General features: G+C 40.0%; 1 protein-coding gene, 2 long non-coding RNA genes and 1 pseudogene across 3 annotated transcripts; all 4 read right to left on the bottom strand.

Moving 5' to 3' along the window:
• Positions 1–5428: 5428 nt before the first annotated feature.
• Positions 5429–7439, bottom strand: LOC117150171 (annotated as a pseudogene).
• A 439-nt stretch (positions 7440–7878) lies between these two features.
• On the bottom strand, positions 7879–10040 carry LOC117150173. Its single transcript, XR_004460746.1, has 9 exons — positions 10007–10040; positions 9621–9936; positions 9306–9565; positions 9188–9245; positions 8747–8907; positions 8363–8651; positions 8291–8306; positions 8196–8222; positions 7879–8146 (listed from the first exon to the last, which is right to left on the bottom strand). It is a non-coding gene; the product is annotated as an uncharacterized LOC117150173 (long non-coding RNA).
• Positions 10041–10154: 114 nt separating this feature from the next.
• LOC117150174 lies at positions 10155–11072 on the bottom strand. The gene is made up of 4 exons (XR_004460747.1): positions 10960–11072; positions 10479–10762; positions 10396–10421; positions 10155–10255 (listed from the first exon to the last, which is right to left on the bottom strand). It is a non-coding gene; the product is annotated as an uncharacterized LOC117150174 (long non-coding RNA).
• A 5464-nt stretch (positions 11073–16536) lies between these two features.
• Positions 16537–18513, bottom strand: LOC117150172 (SRSF protein kinase 2-like). The gene is made up of 2 exons (XM_033316965.1): positions 18297–18513; positions 16537–18194 (listed from the first exon to the last, which is right to left on the bottom strand). Exons 1-2 carry the CDS (start codon positions 18325–18327, stop codon positions 17116–17118), a joined length of 1110 nt encoding a protein of 369 aa, XP_033172856.1. The 5' UTR covers positions 18328–18513; the 3' UTR covers positions 16537–17115.
• Between the last annotated feature and the right edge of the window lie 1656 nt (positions 18514–20169).

Raw genomic sequence — 20169 nt, 5'->3', positions numbered from 1 at the left:
AGACAATTTTGTGTTAAGAAAGGAATTTCTTATCACTTAACAGTGCCACATACACCTCAGTTAAATGGTGTTTCTGAGAGAATGATAAGAACCATTACGAAAAAAGCTCGAACCATGGTTAGTGGTGCAAAACTAGATAAAAGCTTTTGGGGCGAAGCAGTATTAACTGCTACTTATTTAATCAACAGAATTCCTAGCAGAGCACTTGTTGATAGTTCAAAGACCCCATATGAGATGTGGCACAATAAGAAGCCATACTTAAAACATTTGAGAGTGTTTGGTGCAACTGTTTATGTGCATATTAAAAACAAACAAGGAAAGTTTGATGATAAATCATTTAAAAGTATTTTTGTGGGCTATGAACCCAATGGTTTTAAGTTGTGGGATGCTGTAAATGAAAAATTTATTGTCGCAAGAGATGTTGTTGTCGATGAAACCAATATGGTTAATTCTAGAGCTGTTAAATTTGAAACAGTGTTCCTGAAAGATAGTAAGGAAAGTGAAAATAAAAATTTTCCGAATGACAGTAGGAAAATAATACAAACAGAATTCCCGAATGAGAGTAAGGAATGCGACAACATACAATTCCTGAAAGATAGTAAGGAAAGTGAAAATAAAAATTTCCAAATGACAGTAGGAAAATAATACAAACAGAATTCCCGAATGAGAGTAAGGAATGCGACAACATACAATTCCTGAAAGATAGTAAGGAAAGTGAAAATAAAAATTTTCCGAATGACAGTAGGAAAATAATACAAACAGAATTCCCGAATGAGAGTAAGGAATGCGACAACATACAATTCCTGAAAGATAGTAAGGAAAGTAATAAATATTTTCTGAATGAGAGTAAGAAAAGAAAGCGAGATGATCACCTGAATGAAAGTAAGGGATCAGGCAACCCGAATGAGAGTAGGGAAAGTGAAACAGCAGAGCACTTAAAAGAAATTGGAATTGATAATCCAACTAAAAATGATGGCATAGAAATTATTAATAGAAGAAGTGAGAGATTAAAGACTAAGCCTCAGATATCTTATAATGAAGAGGATAATAGACTAAATAAAGTTGTTCTAAATGCTCACACTATATTTAACGATGTCCCAAATTCATTTGATGAAATTCAATATAGGGATGATAAATCTTCTTGGGAAGAAGCCATCAATACAGAGTTAAATGCTCATAAAATTAATAATACTTGGACAATTACAAAAAGGCCTGAAAACAAAAATATTGTAGATAGCAGATGGGTATTTTCTGTTAAATATAATGAACTTGGAAATCCAATTAGATACAAAGCTAGATTGGTTGCACGAGGATTCACTCAAAAATACCAAATAGACTATGAAGAGACATTTGCTCCTGTAGCTAGAATTTCAAGTTTCCGATTTATATTTTCATTAGCAATACAGTATAACTTGAAAGTCCATCAAATGGATGTAAAAACAGCTTTCTTAAATGGCACGTTAAAAGAGGAAATTTATATGAGACTTCCTCAAGGTATATCGTGTAATAGTGACAATGTGTGTAAATTGAATAAGGCAATTTACGGACTCAAGCAAGCGGCTAGATGCTGGTTTGAAGTATTTGAGCAAGCATTGAAAGAGTGTGAGTTTGTAAACTCTTCAGTTGATCGCTGTATATATATTTTAGACAAAGGTAACATCAATGAAAACATATATGTATTATTATATGTAGATGATGTGGTTATAGCTACAGGAGATATGACAAGAATGAATAACTTCAAAAGGTATTTAATGGAAAAGTTTAGGATGACTGACCTAAATGAAATAAAACATTTTATTGGAATTAGGATAGAAATGCATGAAGATAAAATCTATTTAAGCCAATCTGCATATGTTAAAAAAATTTTAAGTAAATTTAACATGGAAAATTGTAATGCAGTTAGTACTCCTTTACCTAGTAAAATAAATTATGAATTACTTAATTCAGATGAAGACTGCAATACCCCATGCCGTAATCTCATAGGATGTTTAATGTACATAATGCTTTGTACACGCCCAGATTTAACTACTGCAGTAAATATCTTGAGCAGATATAGTAGCAAAAATAACTCCGAGTTATGGCAGAACTTAAAAAGAGTTCTTAGATATTTGAAGGGCACTATCGATATGAAATTAAAAAAAAATTAAAAAGAACTTGGCATTTGAAAATAAAATTATTGGTTATGTGGATTCTGATTGGGGTGGTAGTGAAATTGATAGAAAAAGTACAACAGGGTATTTATTCAAAATGTTTGATTTTAATCTCATTTGTTGGAATACAAAGAGACAGAACTCAGTAGCAGCCTCATCAACTGAAGCTGAGTATATGGCCCTATTTGAAGCCGTGAGAGAAGCTCTATGGCTTAAATTTTTATTAACTAGTATTAACATTAAACTAGAAAACCCCATTAAAATTTACGAAGACAATCAAGGCTGTATTAGCATAGCAAACAACCCCTCATGTCATAAACGAGCTAAACATATTGATATTAAATATCATTTTGCCAGAGAGCAAGTTCAGAATAATGTGATTTGTCTTGAGTATATTCCTACAGAGAATCAACTGGCTGACATATTTACAAAATCGTTTCCTGCTGCGAGATTTGTGGAGTTACGAGACAAATTGGGTTTGCTGCAAGACGACCAATCGAATGCTGAATGAAATTTTTATATATATTTTTCAAATTTAAATTCCTGTAAACATATTTTGTTACAATGATCTGATCGGGTTTTTCTGGGTTTTCCCCGTATCCTCGCAGCAAATGCTGGATCAGTTAACACTTCCCAGAATGCACACCACCCACATTTGATAGTTACTAATGAATATTATTGTTATGTTTTTAATTATAGACGTTATTTTTGAGGGGGCGTGTTGGAATATACAATTCAACCTACAAAAATAACGTTAAACAACACTACTTTATATTTGACATGAATGGCCACACCTTTTATTTGTTCTCTCATTCTTGTACGTTTTTTGCTGTGAGTAGGTCGTGGTGCTGGTGTTGCAGTTGAAAATAACTTAAAATATAAAACATAAAACTCAAACACAAACTTGACTATTTATTTATTTATTAAGAAAGGAAATATAAATTATAAACTACAACATATGGTGAATTACTTTCACTAATTAAACCTTGCCTAAGCATTTCTTGTACCTGATTTTCTACTTCTATTTCATGCATATGAGCAAGTGGATATTGCTTAAAATAAATAGGAGAATTGTGTGTTGTGTTTATTACGTGTTTTATTGTATTAGTGAATGTTAAATGATCTCCTTCTTGATATTGAAGATTCCTGAATTTATTTAATAATATTTTTAATTTAGAACTTTCCTCTTCATTTAGATGATTTAATCGAAACAATTTAAAATCTATTTTTTTTATGAAAGTTGGCACCGTTAGATGTAAAAACTTTGCATTTAGTGTTTTGAATTGGGAGACTAAAGAAATTTTCTCTCATCGTGTTAATGGTCGATCCTGTGTCAATGAGGCATTTGTATTTATGACCTTTGTGTGTTATTTCTATGTATTGGTGTTGGCCGAGGCTGGTAACCGAAAATTTTCGTTAGATTGAGAAATATTTTCATTTAATTCTGATGGCGTTATAAGTTGGTTACTGTCAGCCTGGGTTTGGTATGGATTGTAGTCAAGAAGTTCTTGTTCATAAAAATGTTGATTACAGTTTGGGTCAGTTGGTCCATATTCTTGTGCGTCTTGTAGTCTAACTTCGTCGACAGACATTCTTGATTGATCGCTGTCAACTGGTCTAGGACGTTTAATAATTTGTTTTATAGTTTGTTGCGTTTGTGGAAATGGATTCCTATTAAAATTAGGTTGTGGGTTTGCAGATCTAGTTGCACCAAATTGAATGTTAATTAAGGTTCTTAAATCGGGAATTTCATGATGAGCCAAAATACAGAACAAATTAGTTGGTAATTTTCGAATAAGTGCCTTAATAGAGTCCCTAATTGCTTGCAAATAAATGATGAGGTATTATTACCTTCTAGATGTAGTTTAGCTATTAAGAGTTGACGCCTACTTTCAGCTTCCTCGCAGAATGCTCGTAAATTTCCTTTGTATGGTGTTTCTCGGAAATTTTACAAAAGTTTGTAATTTGGCGTTTGGGGTTTGTATTCAACAATTAACCTTGACCTCAAGGTGTACCAGTCCTCGATGTTTGGTAGTCCCAATGATCTTATAACTTGTCCATGTATGTTTCGTTCCACAGCTCCGAGTAGAATGCGTTGTTGTCGCAAGTCGTTAGTTGGGTAGAGTTCTAGGATGTAATCCACTCTACTAATGAACGTATAAGGCGCTGAGGGATCTCCATTAAATGGGAAAATGTCTTTGAGTTGTCTTCTCGCTTCACTAAGGTTGTTCTCGTTTAGAGTTACGAGTTGTGGTGCGGCAATCTTAGGTTGTTCCATTTTGTATTTTCTTTTAGTTTTATTTAGATAGAGTTTATTATGTTTTTACGTTTTAGTCTTCTGGAGTTTTTTTATTATTTTGATTTTTGCTTATTTGATAGCTTAGTTAAAAAATTTTTACTTTTCTATAATTTTATTATTTGTAATGTTTCTTTCGCCTGCCGTTGGACTTATGGGATGAATTTCAACTGGGGATTTTCTTTGTTTTCTTCCACTTTATTAGGACAACCGAAATGGATTTATAATCCAAGTTGAAGTAACGAAAATCACAAGCGAGATTGTTGACGAGTACACCGGATTATAAAAGTTAATTTATTTTCCACTCGCGGTTCTTTTTTTTCGGATACTTTTTTAGTATCCTACCGACTGCGCCAGTAAAATAGTTTTTTATTTGAGTCGAATAAATGATCCGTATTTGAACTAAGATCAACGCCGAAATAAATAAAAACTCCGAATGAATCCGCTTTGCGTTTTTATTGATTGAATATCAGCTTAAGACTGAAACAGTTGGTGTGAGAAAATCTTAGATGTACTGGGTTAGTGGGTTGTTTACTTGATCTGCGCGAGAGCGCTTCTTGCTTATGCTTATGTGCATACATATGAAAAAGAATTCTTATGTACTACGTGGCTATGTGCCTGCCGCAATATCGGGAAATGTTTGTTTATTTAACAAGGAATCGATGCGGCGGACCACCGCGGTCGGTCTTTTGTATAAGTGAATTATGAGTAAGGCATAATTACGTTACTATATACATATGCTTATAAAAATTCAGACGCGCTGCCCTACTCCCTATTCCATCGAATCGACGATGGCGCGTGTGAGACACCCATCGATGGATCGACTCCATTTCATTTAACTACGGACTCTTATAAATGTAGATTTGCCGATTCGCATCTCGGGTAAATGTACACTAACACATATATGGTTTCAATGCGGCACTTGCTCATGCTCTACCATCGCACTCTTATGCGTCGCTTTAAATAAAAATGAATAATGGTATCGAGAACTGTCGAGCCTATGTATAGGATTCGTGGGGACGTGTTCGTGTAGGCGGTAATACAATATTATAATTTCAATTTAATTGAGTTAACTGGATCACGGAGACTGCTGTAATGCTGTCTGGTTGCTGATGCTTTGGTGGTTGCTGAAGTGAAAGTTGTTGTTGCGTATGTTGCCAGGGTTCGCCAGCGGATGCAGCTGAGCAGGGCCACGCGGGCTGCACGCAGTGGATCTTGCACAGCAGGCGCAGATGCATCTTACGACGCTGGAAGACACGTCGCAGTGCCTTCCGCCAGAAAAAGCGATGCGATTTGTTCTTGGTGGGTGTCTGCGGGTCCTCTATTTGAGCAAGTGCCACACCCAAGTCCTCAACCAAGTCCAAATCGTTTTCGGGAGCGATGCGACGACGTGTAGGTGTAGCTGGCACTGTGCTGGCCGTGTTTGTCGAAATGGATGCGTGGGGATGTGGAGTGGGTGGTGCTGAGGCTGTGGTTACGAAAGGTGCAACCAAATAAGGTCGGTCCTTCAGTGCCGCCATTGCTGCAGCCGATATGGAAGCAATTGATGAGATGGAAGCCAAAGTAGCCACCGATGCCGAAGATTCTATATAGCCCCTGCCAACTTCTCCGTCTGCTGTTACTGCCGGTGATCCACCTTTTAGTGCTATTGCTCTTGTTCCTTTTCCTGTTCCGGTTCCTGCTAGAGCTCCCCCTCCATCTGCTGTTGCTGGCTGGGTGGCACGCAGCCAACAACCAGGTTGCATCGTATCTTATCTAAGCCACGGGTGCTGCAGACACTCCGCAGCGGTGGCACGCTTGTTCGGATCGAGCTCGAGCATGGGCTTAAGGAACGAAGCGAATAACGCCGCATCCTTTTGCGACCACTCGTACTTCTCCAGAAGAACGTCCATTAGGCCCCAGGGCTTAAGGCCCGAGATATTTCGTAGCTCGCAGGAACGGGTAAACGACTTCGCCGCATAGGTGGCGTTTAACAAAATGTACCGCGGTATTGGACCCAGCAGCTCGATGATGTGGGCCAAATGGTCCTCGTCGCGGGTGTACGATTCGCCGGAGTGTGGCTCAAAAAGATAGTCACCGGTGGCCAGTTCGAATACCATGCATGCAGTGCTCCAGATATCCGCAGAGGTGTTATAGCCCGCACCGATAATAACTTCTAGTGACCGATATTGGCGCGTTTGAATGTCCTCAGTCAAGTGATTATTAACCCAACCAGATTTGCACAGATCGGCGATCTTTACGTTGACATTGCATTCCTCTAACGCCGGATCCTGTTTAGCCTTGTGCTTTGCTTGCGGCGGCGGAGGAAGTGTTGAAAGGGTTAGATCCGAATGCGGTCCATTCGTAGCCGAAGATGTATTCTCCACGGAGCGTGAGCGCACATGAGGCTCGTCCACGCACAGGAAGACATTCTCGGGCTTTATGTCCGTGTGGATGATCTGGCAGCACGTGTGAAGATAGTCAAGACCCTCCAGCACCTGGCGGGTAATAGCTTTGACGTTGGCCAGTGGAATACCGCGTAATTGGGACTTCCGTATGAGTTTCAGGAGATTGTCACCCAGCATCTCGAACACAATACAAATATGGGTGCCATTAAGGACGGTGATCTTGAAGTCGTCCAGCATCTGGACGGTTTTGCGACGGCGTGGATTCGATGGATCGGTCTCGCGCACCGTCTTGAGTATCTTTATTTCGTGCCTTATCGTCTTGTCAAAGTGCGGTGCCGACTTGAAAATTTTAATTGCCACATATCTCATTGCCTGCAAGTCCCAGCACAGCCAAACAGTAGAGTAGTCGCCACAGCTCAATTTACGGATAACATGGTGGCGATCTGCCGAAAAAAATTGCATTAATCTGCTGCTCTTCTCGAAAAGGAACAAAGTTCAACGGTTTGGGAAGAGTAGCGCAGTACCACTTAGGGAAATTAAATTACCAATGATCTTTTCGGATGGCTCATAATCCATCAGTAGATTGGCATTTGGAAGCTCCAAATATTCTACTGACAATGTATATTAACTTGACGTTTATTACAAGGCCTGTTTTATATTTTGTAAACTCTAGCAGCTCCTATCAAATATAAAGTTTTTTTTTTTGTAAATTTTATTAATTGGAATCTACAGCATAGGCATACCAATATATACATTACTTATACATTACTTTACAATTTAAACTACTTTAACAATATTTAATTATGTTTTTATTTTATTTCATGAAAAAATAATTATAATAATCTCGATGGGAGAGCCTTCTTTTTCTCGGGGGGTGGATAAACCTTCTCGCCAGGGTGTTGGGGTGGGAACCTACCTAGTCGCCGCATATTACTTTCCGCATGGGTCCTCAATACAATACAAAAATACTAACTTGAACATTTCTAGTATTTCTGCCCGATAGGCGATAGACTGGCGGCAAAGAACATAATAGCCGATAAGCCCGCCAAAAAAAAGGGGCGAAATATCGATAACGAGCTGCAGGGAAATTGATAGCATATCGATATTCCGCCGTGCCTTTGAGCTATCGAAAAAGCCCGCCTACGCGCCTAGCCCAATTTTGAAAGTCAGTTGAGATTATAAAACCGACAGAGGCGCGCGCGCAACAGTATCTAAAAGTGAAGCCAGCAGCAACAACAACGACACTAAACCCGCGGCTCTTCCGTTGCTATGTTCCAAAAACAAAGGGCCTCCTAATTAGTTACAAAACGTACCTGAAAAACAAAATATTAATGCAACCATAAAAACAATTATAATACTCACCACCAGATTAGCTTCCATCTAATGTACCTGAAAAACAAAAACAAAAATTAATGCAATAATTATAAAAACAAATAAATTATAAATATAATACTTACCTCCCACCAAATATACCTAAAAAAACACAAAACTACACAATCACAAAATCAAATAGCAAATATAATACTCACCCAATCTCTAATTTTACTTCCATTTCCATGGACCCAATCGTTGCGACGGCCCTCGGCAACTAATCACGTTCCGGAGGCTCCAAGCTGCAAACCCTGGCGAAATGGCCACAAAACGCGGCGCACCTAGCCACTCTAGATGAACGACCAAGCCACAATCATCACTGACGACTCCTCTGCCAAAACGAGACAGATCCCACCACAATAATGGCAGCAGCTCCAAAACTACGTGACGACCGCTGTGCGGGACCTTTCTTCAGGCTTCCTCTTCCCGACGACCGGCGAAGCTGACCTGCAATTTAACAAACTAAATAAATAATTGCAAACATCTACCACTGAGGGTGGAAGAGAAAACCACCAAATGACAGCGGCGCGGGATAAACTTACCACCAATAAACTACATGCAACGCTTTCCGGACATACATATTGCAAGTGGCGCGCATCCAGCGTCCGCAGCTAATTTCCTGCCAAAACACAACTAATACTCACCTCCAATGACTCTCGAGGCCTCCAGCGACTCGATGCTTCCGTCCTTCTGGCGGGGGTACCTGAAAAGAAATAAATTATACAATGTTAGTCCTAAATTTCAATGTTTTTTGTAAAATTACTACAATTTATTAATGTAAACAAAATATGCAAGACGATAATGTTACCAGTCCATGTCTCTGCCTATAATCTAAAGCTTACAAAAAAATACTAACTTAATATTAAATACTAACTATGTCCAATCCCCAAACTAACCTCATGCAATGTTAATCTCTAAATTCAAATAATTGTACCTACATATTGCATAAAATGTAATCAAAGGCAAAATAAACCTCCACCTACAAAGTAAAAATTAAAATCTCCCAGCTCGACGAGCGCCTACATTAGTTGACGCTAAAATCTGAAAACAAAACAATAAACCAATAAGAAATTAAACAAAACAATCAAATATTGCTCTTACCTCCTTGACCACAGCCAACTGGTGATCCAATGCAACCAACAAGAAGAGGCGGTCTCAGCAAAAGAAAAACAAAAGCGGCAGCTTTCGCGAATTTAAACACAAAAAATTGACAATTTTACGACGCCGTCTCCACCTCCTGATGCCACTGCATTATCAAGGATCACTAGCGCGGAGCTGACACCACATTTAAAAGCCTCAAAATCCTTCCCTAAATTGCATAATTTTCCGCAGTATCGTATGTTCAATAATCTTCCGATAACCTGTAAGGAAAGGAAAATTAATAAGAATACTATACAAAATTAATCAAGGACACACAGAAAAACGCAAAACTTGTCAGGCAAACTAGCAGATACATATATGCGACTCCATCCTCCTGACGCCACGCACGTAAATCCTTCAACGCAACCAACAACAAGAGATAGGCACCGCAAAAACAAAACAAAATCGCCAACTTTCGCGATTTTAAACACAAAAAGTTGACAATTTTATGATGCCGTCTCCTTCTCCTGACGCCACTGCATTAATAAGGATAATTAGCGCGGTGCTGTTGCCACATTAATAAGCTGCAAAATTTGTCCTTAAAACGAATATTTCTCCTCAGTATCGTATCTTCAACGAATTCTCCGCTAACCTGCAATAAACGGAAAATAAATAAGAATTCGATACAAAAATTACTCAAGAGCATATAGACAATAACAAACCGGACAGACAAAGTAGCAGATGATAATAGACGGCTCCATCCTGCTGATGTCAAGCACGCAGCTCCAGTTTCCAAGACTACAACTATTGAAACAAGGGAACACAAGCTATTACTGGGAAATATATATTTATAATATCTATATATATATTTATAATTATCTAATTGCCAACTTGATGACTCCAAAATCGCGGCATTCCAGCTGCAATAACACAATAAAAAGGGCCTCCAAGTTAGCCCTCACAAAACGTACCTGAAAAGCAAAAAAAAATCAACGCAATTATAAAAGCAATACAATACTCACCCCAGACTAGCTTCCTCCTTAAGTACCTGAAAAACAATAACAAACGCAACTATGATATATAAACAAATATACACAAATATAATACTTACCTTAAATTAAATCCCACTCAATGTACCTGAAACAACAAAAATTAATGCAATCATAAAAAACAAATAACATATATAATACTTACCAAATACAATTCTTACGTTCATTTCCATGCCTATCACGTTGCGGCGGCCCTCTGCAACAAATCTCGAACCGGCGGCCCCAAGCTGCCAATCCTGACGCTATGGCCACAAGACGCGGCGCACCTGGCTTTCCTCGGTGATAGACCGAGCTACAATCCCCACTGACGACTTCTCTGCCACGAGACGAACGCCACCACCATAATGCCAGCAGCTCAATAAAAATGCAATGACAGCTGCGTGGGATTACTCTTCGCAACTCCTCTTCCTGACGACCGGCAATTTGCATCTGCAGTACAAACGAACTCATTAAACAATTGCATAAATCTGCCACTGACGATATAACGGATCTTCACCAAATGACGGCGGCGCGGGATGCTGCTATCGAGAACAATTCACCTGCAACTCCGGCCGGACAAACTTGTTGCAAGTGGCCAACTTCCAGGGGACGCAACAGTCCACAGCCAACACACAACAAAAACTCACCTGTGATGACTCCTTAGGCTCCTCAGCGACTCGATGCTTCCGTCCTTCTGGCGGGGGTACCTGAAAAGAAATAAATTACACAATGTTAGTCCTAAATTTCAATGTTTTTTGTAAAATCACTACAATTTATTAATGTAAACAAAACATGCAAGACGATAATGTTACCAGTCCATGTCTCTGTCTATAATCTAAAGCTTACAAAAAAAATACTAACTTATATTATATTTTTTTTCACATATGAGTATTGCAAACATTTAATTATATATATGTCGGAGAGGGGAATGATATTTTGAAATAGGCGCCCTATCGATGGTCAACTGTTCCCGAGACTTATCGATAGGACGAGTTGTAATCGATTGTGAGATTTCAATAACATTGAGATCGAGTGTGGCCCTGATAGTAGTGTGGCCGTGCGTGTCTATCGAGAAGAGAACGAGGAAAAGCACACACACGCAGCGGCAAGAATCAAAAAGAGGAAAACTACAGGGACTCGCTTCACAATTTGGATTAAATCTACGCTCCGTCATCAGAAGTGGGATTGTGCCTTCGTCTGCACACCATGGAGGACCAACTGCGCATCTTGATGGAGCACCAAAACCAAAGTTTCTTGGAATTGGCAAAAACACTGCAAGCGTCTGTGCGAGAACCGGCACAAAATGGCGTCGTCACATTGCCAAAGTTTAACGCCGACATTCCAGGCGCCGACGCTACTCAATGGTGCTCTACGGTTGATATTATTGTGGCTGAAAAACCTCTGGAAGGCAGTGCATTAATATTGGCCTTAACAAAATCGCTGGAAGAAGGTGCGTCCCGATGGCTGTCAGAAGTGTGCTATGCTGGTGTGACATGGTTGGAATTTAAGCAGTTATTCCAACAACGCTATGCAAATGCAGACAAATGCAGACAGGCGCACACATCATTCTGGAAATCAGGAATCTGGAGGAAAGCGAGCTAAGTTCGCGCCCTTGAAGTGCCATATTTGTGGTAAAATGGGGCACAAGATGATTGACTGCCGAAACAGGAAGTAGAGAGCTGGCATGTCGAGACAGGATCACCGAGGAAGCCAATCATTTCAGCAGCATTCTAAAGGCAGTATAACTTGCTATCGCTGCCAGGAGCAAGGTCATATAGCTTCACAATGCCCCAAAAATATGGCAAGTGGTGGAGCTGGATTTCGGAACGAGAAGAGAGCTGAGCTGTGCGTGGTGGATGAACCAAAGACAAGTATGCTGCTACGAGGTGAGAACTTTCCAATTATCTTTGACTCTGGAGCAGAGTGCTCTTTGATTAAAGAGAGTTTTGCTAAAAACATAAGCGGTAAAATAATAAATAACGTAGTAAGCCTGAAAGGTATTGGAAATGCAAATGTTTGCAGTACAATTCAAATCGACAACAATATTCTCATTAATGGAAACAGTTTAAATGTAATATTTCATGTAGTACCAGATGATTGTATGTCAAATAATATCGTACTAGGACGAGAAGTATTAGCTCAGGGATATGCTGCTGTAGTGTCTTGTAAAGGAGTAGAAATAATTAAGAATGAAACAAAAACTGTTAATTCGTGCTCTAAGTTCATAGAAAACTCATTCGAAATAATAGAAAACAATGTATGCGGTGAAAACAAAAATGAAATAAAAACATTGTTGAAATCCTACTCAGATTCTCGCGTAAATTCGGGAGAAATGAAAATTCGATTGATTGATGAGACAAAAACGGTACAGAGAAGACCATATAGATTGAGCCCCAGTGAGAGAGATGTGGTTCGAAACAAAGTTCAAGAATTATTAGATTGCAAAGTTATCACACCGAGTAGCTCCCCTTTTGCGAGCCCTGTTCTATTGGTGAAGAAGAAGAATGGATCAGCTAGGCTTTGTGTGCATTATAGAGAATTGAATTCGAATACAGTAGCTGACAAGTTTCCGTTGCCTTTAATATCTGATCAGATAGCCAGGTTGCGTGGTGCAAAGTTCTTTACCTGCTTGGACATGTCAAGTGGCTATTATCAGGTTCCTATGCATCCGAACTCTGTCGAGTACACGGCATTTGTCACCCCTGACGGCCAATATGAGTTCCTGTCGATGCCATTTGGACTTAAGAATGCGCCATCAGTCTTTCAAAGAGCAGTTATAAAGGCATTAGGCGAGGTCGCTTATTCGTATGTCATTGTGTATATGGACGACATAATGATTGTAGCTCCAACCAAGGAAACGGCACTCGAAAGGTTAAAGATTGTTTTGGATATTTTATCAAAGGCAGGATTTTCATTCAATGTTGAAAAATGCTTCTTTCTGAGGACTTCTGTCCAATATTTAGGATTCGAAGTACGAGCAGGTGAGATTAGTCCAAATACTCGCAAAGTTTGAGACAGTTCATTGGGTTAGCACCGTACTTTCGTCAGTTTGTTCCAGGATTTTCACAGCTAATGAAGCCTTTATATTTTCTCACCTCAGAGAAAAATAAATTTGAGTGGAATATAGAACATGAGGAAATTCGTAGAAAAATTATTCACATTCTTACTAATAAACCAGTTTTGATTATCTTTGACCCGCAATATCCAATAGAGTTACACACCGATGCGAGTGCAATCGGATATGGTGCTATACTCTTGCACAGAATTGAAAATAAACCGTATGTAGTGGAATACTACAGTAAGACAACAAGTGTATGCGAATCTAAATATACTTCGTATGAGTTGGAAACTCTTGCGGTGGTAAATGCAGTCAAGCATTTCCGGCACTACTTACATGGCAGAAAGTTTGTAATGTTCACTGATTGTAATTCTTTAAAATCATCACGAAATAAGATTGAGTTGTTGCCTAGAGTCTATCGCTGGTGGGCTTATTTACAGACATTCGATTTTGAAATACAGTATAGAGAAGGCAAGCTGATTTCTTTTCCAGAAATCCACTTCCTCCGGAAAATTCCCCTGAATATGCGAAAGTTGTTGAAAAGCGAATCGACTTAACTGAAGTATCTGAGGATTGGATTTGTGCAGAGCAACAGAAAGATCAAGATATCGTAGAAATCGTTGCCAAGCTGAACAATGATGAATGTCCATTCGATTTGGCTAAGACATATGCTTTGAGAGCTGGAGTTTTGTATAGAATCATACAAAGAAATGGCAAGACCCTATGTTTGCCAGTGGTGCCTCGTGGATTTAGATGGTCAGTTATTAACCAAGTACATGAATCCATAATGCATCTGGGCTGGGAGAAAACACTTGACAAGGTTTACGATTACTATTGGTTTGAGGGCATGGCCAAATACGTTCGAAGATTTGTTGAAAATTGTATAACCTGCCGAGTGTCCAAATCATCTTCTGGAAAATTACAAATGGAATTACATCCTATTCCCAAAGTAAACATTCCGTGGCATACTGTTCACATAGACATATCAGGCAAGCTTAGTGGTAAAAGCGATCGTAAAGAATTTGTTATTGTACAGATAGATGCATTTACCAAGTATGTTTATCTCTACCACACGTTCACATTAAGTGCAGAAAGCTGTGTAATGGCGTTAAAATCAGCAATTTCGTTGTTCGGAGTCCCTATTCGTATTGTGGCTGATCAGGGAAGAAGTTTTACAGGTGCTAAGTTCGTTGAATTTTGCTCTTCACAAAAGATAAAATTACATTTGATAGCAACAGGAGCAAGCCGAGGTAATGACCAGGTTGAGAGAGTTATGAGTACCTTGAAAAATTTATTAACAGCTGTTGAAATGAGTTCTCGATCGTGGCAAGAGGCATTGGGTGACGTGCAATTAGCTATTAATTGTACTGCTAATAAGATAACAAAAGCGAGTCCATTAGAATTATTAATGGGAAAGGTTGCTCGGCCTTTAGGCCTTGTTGCCATTCATGAACCAGAAACTGAAATAGATCTGACTAAGATAAGAACCCAAGCTTTAGAGAATATAGAAAGATCAGGAAAGTATGAGAAGGAAAGATTTGATAAAGGCAGAGCTAAGATAGTAAAATTCAGTGTTGGAGATTTTGTGTTGCTAAATAATAGTGAGAGAAACCAGACTAAGTTAGATGCTAAATATAGAGGACCATTTGAGATTATTGAGGTATTGGATAATGACAGATATACTTTAAAGAGTTTGAAAAGTAATAAGCGGTATAAGTATGCGCATGAGAGATTAAGAAGATTGCCAGATGGGCAGGTGCCAAGCGAGCTGGAGATCGATGTTAGCCCGCCAGGTGAAACTGTTGAAAGAGACAGTAGTGATGTTGATGAAAGAGATGATATGTAAATTGTTGAAAGAGACAGTAAAAGAAGTTGTTGAAAGAAATGGTATGGAAACTGTTGAAAGAGACAGTAAGTGAAGTTGTTGAAAGATATGAAATGGAAACTGTTGAAAGAGACAGTAGGCGGAAGGTGTATGGAAGTACACAGTTTATCGATGGCTACGTGGCGGTACCTGACCCTGAGTGGTAAAATGATAATGTTGTTAGAAAATGAGAAAAGAAAATGAGAGAAGAAAATAAAAGACGAAAATGAGAAAAGAAAATGAGAGAAGAAAATAAGAGACGAAAATGAGAAAAGAAAATGAGAAAATAGAATAAGTAAAGAGACGAGATGAAAGAAGGAAAATTAATAAAATTTTGATTTGAAAAGAAATTGCTTAAATGAACGAAATAGTCAAGAAGTTGAAGAATTCTAAGAAATGAATAATGAATGTTAAAGATTAAGTTAAAAAATTCAAAGTTGTTAATGAATAAGATTGTCACATTAAAAGTACAACTGAAGGTTGAAGGTTGATTTATTGCAGAGGGTAGCTCATACACGAGGGCGTGTAATTTATCAGAATGGCCGTGTCGGAGAAGGGAATGATATTTTGAAATAGGCGCCCTATCGATGGTCAACTGTTCACGAGACTTATCGATAGGACGAGTTGTAATCGATTGTGAGATAACATTGAGATCGAGTGTGGCCCTGATAGTAGTGTGGCCGTGCGTGTCTATCGAGAAGAGAACGAGGAAAAGCACACACACGCAGCGGCAAGAATCAAAAAGAGGAAAACTACAGGGACTCGCTTCGCAATTTGGATTAAATCTACGCTCCGTCATACATATACATATGCTTATAAAAATTCAGACGTGCTGCCCTACTGCCCTATTCCATCGAATCGACGATGGCGCGTGTGAGACACCCATCGATGGATCGACTCCATTTCATTTAACTATGTACTCTTATAAATGTAGATTTGCCGATTCGCATCTCGGGTAAATGTACACTAACACATATATGGTTTCTATGCGGCACTTGCTCATGCTCTACCATCGCACTCTTATGCGTCGCTTTAAATAAAAATGAATAATGGTATCGAGAACTGTCGAGCCTATGTACAGGATTCGTGGGGACGTGTTCGTGTAGGCGGTAATACAATATTATAATTTCAATTTAATTGAGTTAACTGAATCACGGAGACTGCTGTAATGCTGGCTGCTGATGCTTTGGTGGTTGCTGAAGTAAAAGTTGTTGTTGCGTATGTTGCCAGGGTTCGCCAGGGGATGCAGCTGAGCAGGGCCACACGGGCTGCACGCAGTGGCACAGCAGGCGCATTTGCATCTCAGCCAGGTTGCGACGACGACAGCGACGGGCGGGACGATGCCAGCGGGGCAGCGGGACGCCGTCACTTACGACGCTGGAAGACACGTTGCAGTGCCTTGCGCCAGAAAAAGCGATGCGATTTGTTCTTGGTGGGTGTCTGCGGGTCCTCTATTTGAGCAAGTGCCACACCCAAGTCCTCAACCAAGTCCAAATCGTTTTCGGGAGCGATGCGACGACGTGTAGGTGTAGCTGGCACTGTGCTGGCCGTGTTTGTCGAAATGGATGCGTGGGGATGTGGAGTGGGTGGTGCTGAGGCTGTGGTTACGAAGGGTGCAACCAAATAAGGTCCGTCCTTCAGTGCCGCCATTGCTGCAGCCGATATGGAAGCAATTGATGAGATGGAAGCCAAAGTAGCCACCGATGCCGAAGATTCTATATAGCCCCTGCCAACTTCTCCGTCTGCTGTTACTGCCGGTGATCCACCTTTTAGTGCTATTGCTCTTGTTCCTTTTCCTGTTCCGGTTCCTGCTAGAGCTCCCCCTCCATCTGCTGTTGCTGGCTGGGTGGCACGCAGCCAACAACCAGGTTGCATCGTATCTTATCTAAGCCACGGGTGCTGCAGACACTCCGCAGCGGTGGCACGCTTGTTCGGATCGAGCTCGAGCATGGGCTTAAGGAACGAAGCGAATGACGCCGCATCCTTTTGCGACCACTCGTACTTCTCCAGAAGAACGTCCATTAGGCCCCAGGGCTTAAGGCCCGAGATATTTCGTAGCTCGCAGGAACGGGTAAACGACTTCGCCGCATAGGTGGCGTTTAACAAAATGTACCGCGGTATTGGACCCAGCAGCTCGATGATGTGGGCCAAATGGTCCTCGTCGCGGGTGTACGATTCGCCGGAGTGTGGCTCAAAAAGATAGTCACCGGTGGCCAGTTCGAATACCATGCATGCAGTGCTCCAGATATCCGCAGAGGTGTTATAGCCCGCACCGATAATAACTTCTAGTGACCGATATTGGCGCGTTTGAATGTCCTCAGTCAAGTGATTATTAACCCAACAAGATTTGCACAGATCGGCGATCTTTACGTTGACATTGCATTCCTCTAACGCCGGATCCTGTTTAGCCTTGTGCTTTGCTTGCGGCGGCGGAGGAAGTGTTGAAAGGGTTAGATCCGAATGCGATCCATTCGTAGCCGAATATGTATTCTCCACGGAGCGTGAGCGCACATGAGGCTCGTCCACGCACAGGAAGACATTCTCGGGCTTTATGTCCGTGTGGATGATCTGGCAGCAAGTGTGAAGATAGTCAAGACCCTCCAGCACCTGGCGGGTAATAGCTTTGACGTTGGCCAGTGGAATACCGCGTAATTGGGACTTCCGTATGAGTTTCAGGAGATTGTCACCCAGCATCTCGAACACAATACAAATATGGGTGCCATTATGGCCGGTGATCTTGAAGTCGTCCAGCATCTGGACGGTTTTGCGACGGCGTGGATTCGATGGATCGGTCTCGCGCACCGTCTTGAGTATCTTTATTTCGTGCCTTATCGTCTTGTCAAAGTGCGGTGCCGACTTGAAAATTTTAATTGCCACATATCTCATTGCCTGCAAGTCCCAGCACAGCCAAACAGTAGAGTAGTCGCCACAGCTCAATTTACGGATGACATGGTAGCGATCTGCCGAAAAAAATTGCATTAATCTGCTGCTCTTCTCGAAAAGGAACAAAGTTCAACGGTTTGGGAAGACTAGCGCAGTACCACTTAGGGAAATTAAATTACCAATGATCTTTTCGGATGGCTCATAATCCATTTTAGTTGCAACACTGTCACCTCACGACTGACCAAGCGCGACTAGACGAACGCGAGAGCTGCTCTCCGCTTAAATTCAATTAAAATACGACAGCGAATGCAGTTGAGTGCGTTTTCACGGGGCTACTTCTATATTACAGCACAAAGGCCTGAAAGGTATGGTATGGTGCCAAAATCAGTAGATTGGCATTTGGAAGCTCCAAATATTCTACTGACAATGTATATGAACTTGACGTTTATTACAAGGCCTGTTTTATATTTTGTAAACTCTAGCAGCTCCTATCAAATATAAAGTTTTTTTTTTGTAAATTTTATTAATTGGAATCTACAGCATAGGCATACCAATATATACATTACTTATACATTACTTTACAATTTAAACTACTTTAACAATATTTAATTGTTGTTTTTTTTATTTCATGAAAAAATAATTATAATAATCTCGATGGGAGAGCCTTCTTTTTCTCGGGGGGTGGATAAACCTTCTCGCCAGGGTGTTGGGGTGGGAACCTACCTAGTCGCCGCTTATTACTTTCCGCATGGGTCCTCAATACAATACAAAAATACTAACTTGAACATTTCTAGTATTTCTGCCCGATAGGCGATAGACTGGCGGCAAAAAAGAAAATAACCGATAAGCACGCCAAAAAAAAAGGCGTGAAATATCGATAACGAGCTGCAGGGAAATTGATAGCATATCGATATTCCGCCGTGCCTTTGAGATATAGAAAAAGCCCGCCTACGCGCCTAGCCCAAAGTGAAGCCAGCAGCAACAACAACGACGACACTAAACCCGCGGCTCTTCCGCTGCTATGTTCCAAAAACAAAGGGCCTCCTAATTAGTTACAAAACGTAAAAAAACAAAAAAAAAAAAAAAAAAAAAACAAAATATTAATGCAACCATAAAAACAAATATAATACTCACCACCAGATTAGCTTCCACCTAATGTACCTGAAAAACAAAAACAAAAATTAATGCAATAATTATAAAAACAAATAAATTATAAATATAATACTTACCTCCCACCAAATGTACCTGAAAAAACACAAAATTACACAATCACAAAATCAAATAACAAATATAATACTCACCCAATCTCTAATTTTACTTCCATTTCCATGGCTGCTCCCATAAACTTTCAGCTTGACGAGCGCCAACAGAGAGCTGACGCCAAAACCTAAAAGCAAACAATCAACAACAAATTAAATAAACAAAATTAAATCAAATAAAGCACTTACCGCACCGACCGCAGACAATAGCTTACCTACAGCCTATGCATTAGATAAGAGGAGATGGGCCCACCAATCGTAAAACAAAATCGCCAATTTTTGCGCCTTTTAACACAAAAAATCGACAATATTACGATGCCGTCTCCACCTCCTGATGCCACTGCTTCAATAAGGATCACTAGCGCAGAGCTGACGCAAATAAACCGCATTATTTGTCCTCGAATTGTATACTTTTCCTCAGTATCGCATCTCCCACGAATTTTCCGCTAACCTACAACGAAAGGAAAATAAATAAGAATATGATACAAAAGATAATTAATTAAGGACAAAGCAAACCGGACAGGCAAATTAACAGGCGACAACAGGCGGCTCCATCTTGCTGACGATAAGCATGCAACTGCTTTTTCCAAGATTGTAAACTCTGAAACAAGGAAGCACAAGCTAATACTGGGAATTAATTACTTTAACAAAACACTTATCTAATTGCCAACTCGACGACACTAAACCCGCGGCTCTTCCGTTGCTATGTTCCAAAAACAAAGGGCCTCGTAATTAGTTACAAAACGTACCTGAAAAACAAAATATTAATGCAACCATAAAAACAATTATAATA

This window comes from Drosophila mauritiana, unplaced genomic scaffold (assembly GCF_004382145.1).
Source record: "Drosophila mauritiana strain mau12 unplaced genomic scaffold, ASM438214v1 Y_40, whole genome shotgun sequence".
NCBI lineage: Eukaryota > Metazoa > Arthropoda > Insecta > Diptera > Drosophilidae > Drosophila > Drosophila mauritiana.
This window is presented reverse-complemented; position numbering and strand designations above follow the sequence as displayed.